The sequence below is a fragment of the Phaenicophaeus curvirostris genome, chromosome 29, assembly GCF_032191515.1.
Source record: "Phaenicophaeus curvirostris isolate KB17595 chromosome 29, BPBGC_Pcur_1.0, whole genome shotgun sequence".
Taxonomy (NCBI): Eukaryota; Metazoa; Chordata; class Aves; order Cuculiformes; family Cuculidae; genus Phaenicophaeus; species Phaenicophaeus curvirostris.
In genome coordinates, this window is record NC_091420.1 from 3,113,663 (window position 1) to 3,118,286 (window position 4,624).

General features: G+C 61.9%; 1 protein-coding gene across 1 annotated transcript; it reads right to left on the reverse strand.

Moving 5' to 3' along the window:
* Positions 1 to 205: 205 nt before the first annotated feature.
* LOC138732040 (ETS translocation variant 3-like protein) lies at positions 206 to 4,123 on the reverse strand. The gene is made up of 4 exons (XM_069878387.1): positions 4,063 to 4,123; positions 3,072 to 3,309; positions 2,155 to 2,227; positions 206 to 418 (listed from the first exon to the last, which is right to left on the reverse strand). The coding sequence occupies exons 1-4, from the start codon at positions 4,121 to 4,123 to the stop codon at positions 206 to 208; spliced, it is 585 nt and encodes a 194-aa protein (XP_069734488.1).
* Between the last annotated feature and the right edge of the window lie 501 nt (positions 4,124 to 4,624).

Sequence of the window (4,624 nt, forward strand, 5' to 3'; positions counted from 1 at the left end):
AAAACCCTTCAGAGGGCTGAGGCTGGGGGCCACAGGGGCACCCCAAAACCCTTGGGGGGGGTCTCAGCTGGCCCTATGGGTGCTGTGGGGTTGGGTTATGGGGTTTAGGGGTGTCCTGGAAGCCCCCCCAGTGCCCAGCCCCCCCTAGGGTGGCTGGAAGGGGTGGTGAGGGGGTGCACTGGTGCTGGCTGGGACCCCCCCACTTTTACTTGTCCCCCCGTCCTCCAGCTTCACCCCAAGGCAGCTCCACACAGCTCTGGCCTTCGTCCCCCTCCTCCTCCTCCTCGCCCCCCTGGGACACTGGGGGCTCCATCCCCAGCCCCCCCGCCCCGAATGGGCCCCCCGAGAAGGCTTGGGGGGAGAAGATGGGGTGCAGCAGTGTGGATGGGGGGCGCCCCACATGGTTGGGGACCAGGAGGTGGCCTGGGGAGGTGGCCCAAGCGGGTGTTGGGTGGCCCAGGGGTGGGGGGAAGGTAGCCAGGTGGCAAAGTCCCCCCGGGACCCCCCAACAGCAGCAGGAGCCCCCCAGGTATGGGGGGGGCACCAACCCTGTGGAGAGCAGGAGATGGGGAGCACCATGAGCGTGGAGGGGGTGGCACCGTGCGGCACAACCGGGGGGATCGGTGGCAACCGGGGGGATCCCCCTGATCCCCAAAACCCTGGGGGGGCAGGGGGGACACCCCAAACTCCATCCCAGCCGCAGCCACTGGGTGCTGCTGTGGGATCGGCCACGGCGGCGCTGGCGGCACGGGGTGGGGGCACCCATGGGACCGTGGGGGGGACAAGGGGACCCATGGGGACAATGAGGAGTGGGGGGGACACGGGGGGACAGATGGGTGTGGAGATCCATGGGGACAGTGGAGATGTAGGGACCCATGGGGGGCACCTGGGTCTGGGGACCCACAGGGACAACGTGGATGGAGGGGGACCTTTGGGGACACCCAGGTGTGGGGACCCTTGGGGACATTATGGATGGAGGAGGACCCATGGGGACACTCAGGTGTGGGGACCCTGGGGGACACTATGGATGGAGGAGGACCCATGGGGGACACCTGGGTCTGGGGACCCATGGGGACAACATGGATGGAGGGGGACCCATGGGGGCAGTATGGATATAGGGGACACCCAGGGACACCCAGGGACCCATGGGGACACTCGGGTGTGGGGACCCATGGGGACAGTGTAGATATAGGGGACCCACAGGGACGCCCAGGTGTGGGGACCCTTGGGGACACTATGGATGGAGGAGGACCCATGGGGACAGGGTGGATATGGGGGAACCCCTGGGGACACCTGGATGTGGGGACCTATGGGGACGAGATGGATATAGGGGACCCACGGAGACCACGTAGGTACGAGGGACCCATGGGGAGGACACGGGGGAGAAGGGGGGTCCCATGGGGACAATGTGGATATAGGGGGACCCACAGGGACCTCTGGATTTGGGGGACCCCCAACCCTGTACCCCCACCCTCCTGCCCCACTGCTGGTGGCCTCCTGTGGGGGGCTGGCATTTGTCACCCCCCAACCCCGCTGTCCCTACACTTACGGGTCGCGGTGGTGGCCGCCGTCTTCTCCAGCATCTCGGGGGGCTGGGGACCCCAGTGCCAGCCCAGCACCAGCTGAGGGGAGCAAGGGGACGTGTCCCCAAGGATGGACCCAGCCAGGTGGCATCCCCTGCACCCCAAAACTGGCTGGGAGTGGTGGGGGGCACAGTGGGGTCCCCTCTCTTGGATGGGGACGTTGGGGGGCAAGGAGAGGTCCCACATCTCCTACCTGGGTGGGCAGGGATGGGCACGCATTCCATACCTGGGTGGGGATATTGGGGGGCACAGCGGGGTCCCCCTACCTGGGTGGGCACGTCGAGGGGCACAGTGGGGTCCCCAAAGCCCCTACCTGCATGGAAGTTGTGGCTGCCCCATCCCTGGAGGGGTCTAAGGCCAGGTTGGATGGGGCTTGGAGCCCCTGATCCAGTGGGAGGTGGAACTGGATGATCTTTGAGGTCCCTTCCAACCCAAACTGGTCTATGATTCTATGATATTGGGGGGCTCAGCGGGGTCCCTGTACCTGGGGGGGCCTGTCGGGGGGTCCGGTGCCGAGCAGCGAGGAGGGGCAGGGGGGATCACCCCCCAGGCAGTGGAGGAAGAAGAAGATTTTGCTGAGGTTGAAGCGGTAGGTGAAGCGTTTGCCCTTGGTCTTGTGGAGGATGCGCTTGTTGTAGTAGTACCTGAGGGGGCAAGGCTGGGGTGGTAAAGGACAGATGGACAAACGGATGGATGGATGGATGGATGGATGGATGGATGGATGGATGGATGGATGGATGGATGGATGGATGGAAATCCCCGTCGAGGATTGGGAACGGGGTGAGTTAAGGGGTCCCCCAACCCCAGTGACGCTCTTGCTGGTCGATGAGGAGCTCGACGTGAGCCGGCAACGTGCGCTCGCAGCCCAGAAACCACCCGTGTCCTGGGCTGCATCAAGAGAAGCGTGAACAGCAGGGAGGGAGGGGATTGTCCCCTCTGCTCCTCTGTGGTGAGACCTCAGCTGGAGGATTGTGTCCAGGTCTGGAATCCTCAGCAGGAGAAGGAGATGGAGCTGTTGGAGCGGGGCCAGAGGAGGCTACAAGGATGATGTGAGGGCTGGAGAACCTCCCGTGTGAGGACAGGCTGAGAGAGTTGGGGTTGTTCAGCCTGGAGAAGGCTCTGAGGAGACCTTAGAGCATCTTCCAGTGCTGAAGGGGCTACAAGAAGCTTGGAGAGGGGCTTGTGGGGATAGAATGAGGGGAATGGCTTTAAATTGGAAGGGGGAAGATTTAGACTGGACGTAAGGAAGAATTTCTTCACCATGAGGGTGGGGAGGCCCATGTTGCCCAGAGCAGGGGTGGCTGCCCCATCCCTGGAGATGTCCAAGGCCAGGTCGGATGAGGCTTGGAGCCCCTGATCCATGGGAGGTGTCCCTGCCCATGGCAGGGGGGTTGGAACTGGATGATCTTCAAGGTCCCTTCCAACCCAAACTATTCTCTGGGGTCCCTGGGGATGGGGAGGTCTCTGCACCCCCAGGCTCCTCGTCACCTGAGCGCGCGGCTGAGCTTGTCGTAGTTCATCTGGGGTTTGCATTTCCTCCTGCCCCACAGCCGGGCCACCTCGTCGGGGTCCTTGATGACGAACTCCCCGTACTCGCCCTGCTGCCAGGCGATGACGTGACGGAACTCCTCCTTCTGCAGCAGCTCCAGGATGAAATGCCATAACTGGATCTGCCGGGAGCCGGGGCTGGATTCCGTCTTGTACGCCCAGTAGGGAAAGACCAACCCTGAGGAGCAAGCAGAGCACGCTTGGAGCTCTCTGGGGGACAACAAGGTCACCACTTCCCCCAGAGCAGTTGCTTTTTATCATAGAATCATCGAATCACCAGGTTGGAAGAGACCCACCGGATCATCGAGTCCAACCATTCCCATCAATCACTAACCCATGTCCCTCAGCACCTCGTCCACCCGGCCCTTAAACCCCTCCAGGGAAGGGGACTCAACCCCCTCCCTGGGCAGCCTCGGACACTGCCCAATCACCCTTCCCATGAAATATTTTGTCCTGCTGTCCATCCTGACCCTCCCCTGGTGGAGCTTGAGGCCATTCCCTCTCGTCCTGTCCCCTGGCCCTTGGGAGAAGAGCCCAGCTCCCTCCTCTCCACAACCTCCTCTCAGGGAGTTGCAGAGAGCAATGAGGTCTCCCCTCAGCCTCCTCTTCTCCAGGCTAAACCCCCCCAGCTCTCTCAGCCGCTCCTCTTCTTCTCCAGCCCCCTCCCCAGCTTCGTTGCTCTTCTCTGCACTCGCTCCAGAGCCTCAACATCCTTCTTGTGGGGAGGGGCCCACAACTGACCCCAGAATTCAAGGAGCGGTCTCCCCAGGGCCAAGTCCAGAGGGAGAAGAACCTCCCTGGGAGGTTGGTGGTGAGATCCATGCTCCATCCCCGAGGTGGCTGCAGAGAGGGATCAACGCTGGGTGCAGGGGGGGAGGGAGGCAGGGGTGGATTCATCACCAGATCTTCACCCTGGGCACTGGGAGCTCACCTGATAGCCAGTAGGAGCCGGGTGGGATGGGCAGCCCCGGAGACACACAGCCACACTGCATCCTCCACCCTGCGAGAAGAGGAGACCTGTGGTGAGCACCCAGCACCAGGGATGCACCCAGCGCTTGAGGGATTCACCGTCACTTGAAGGATTCACCATCACTTGAGGGATTCACCATCACTTGAGGGATTCACCATCCCTTGAAGGATTCACCATCACTTGAGGGATTCACCATCACTTGAGGGATTCACCCATCACTTGGGATGCACCCATCACTTGGGATGCACCCATCACTTGGGATGCACCAATCACTCGAGGGATGCTCCCATCACTTGAGGGATTCACCGTGGACCATGGAGATGCTCCCATCTTGAGGGATTCACCATCTCTTGAGGGATTCACCATCACTTGAAGGATTCACCATCCCTTGAGGGATTCACCCATCACTCGAGGGATGCTCCCATCACTTGAGGGATTCACCCTGGACCATGGAGATGCACCCATCTTGAGGGATTCACCATCTCTTGAGGGATTCACCATCACTTGAAGGATTCACCATCAC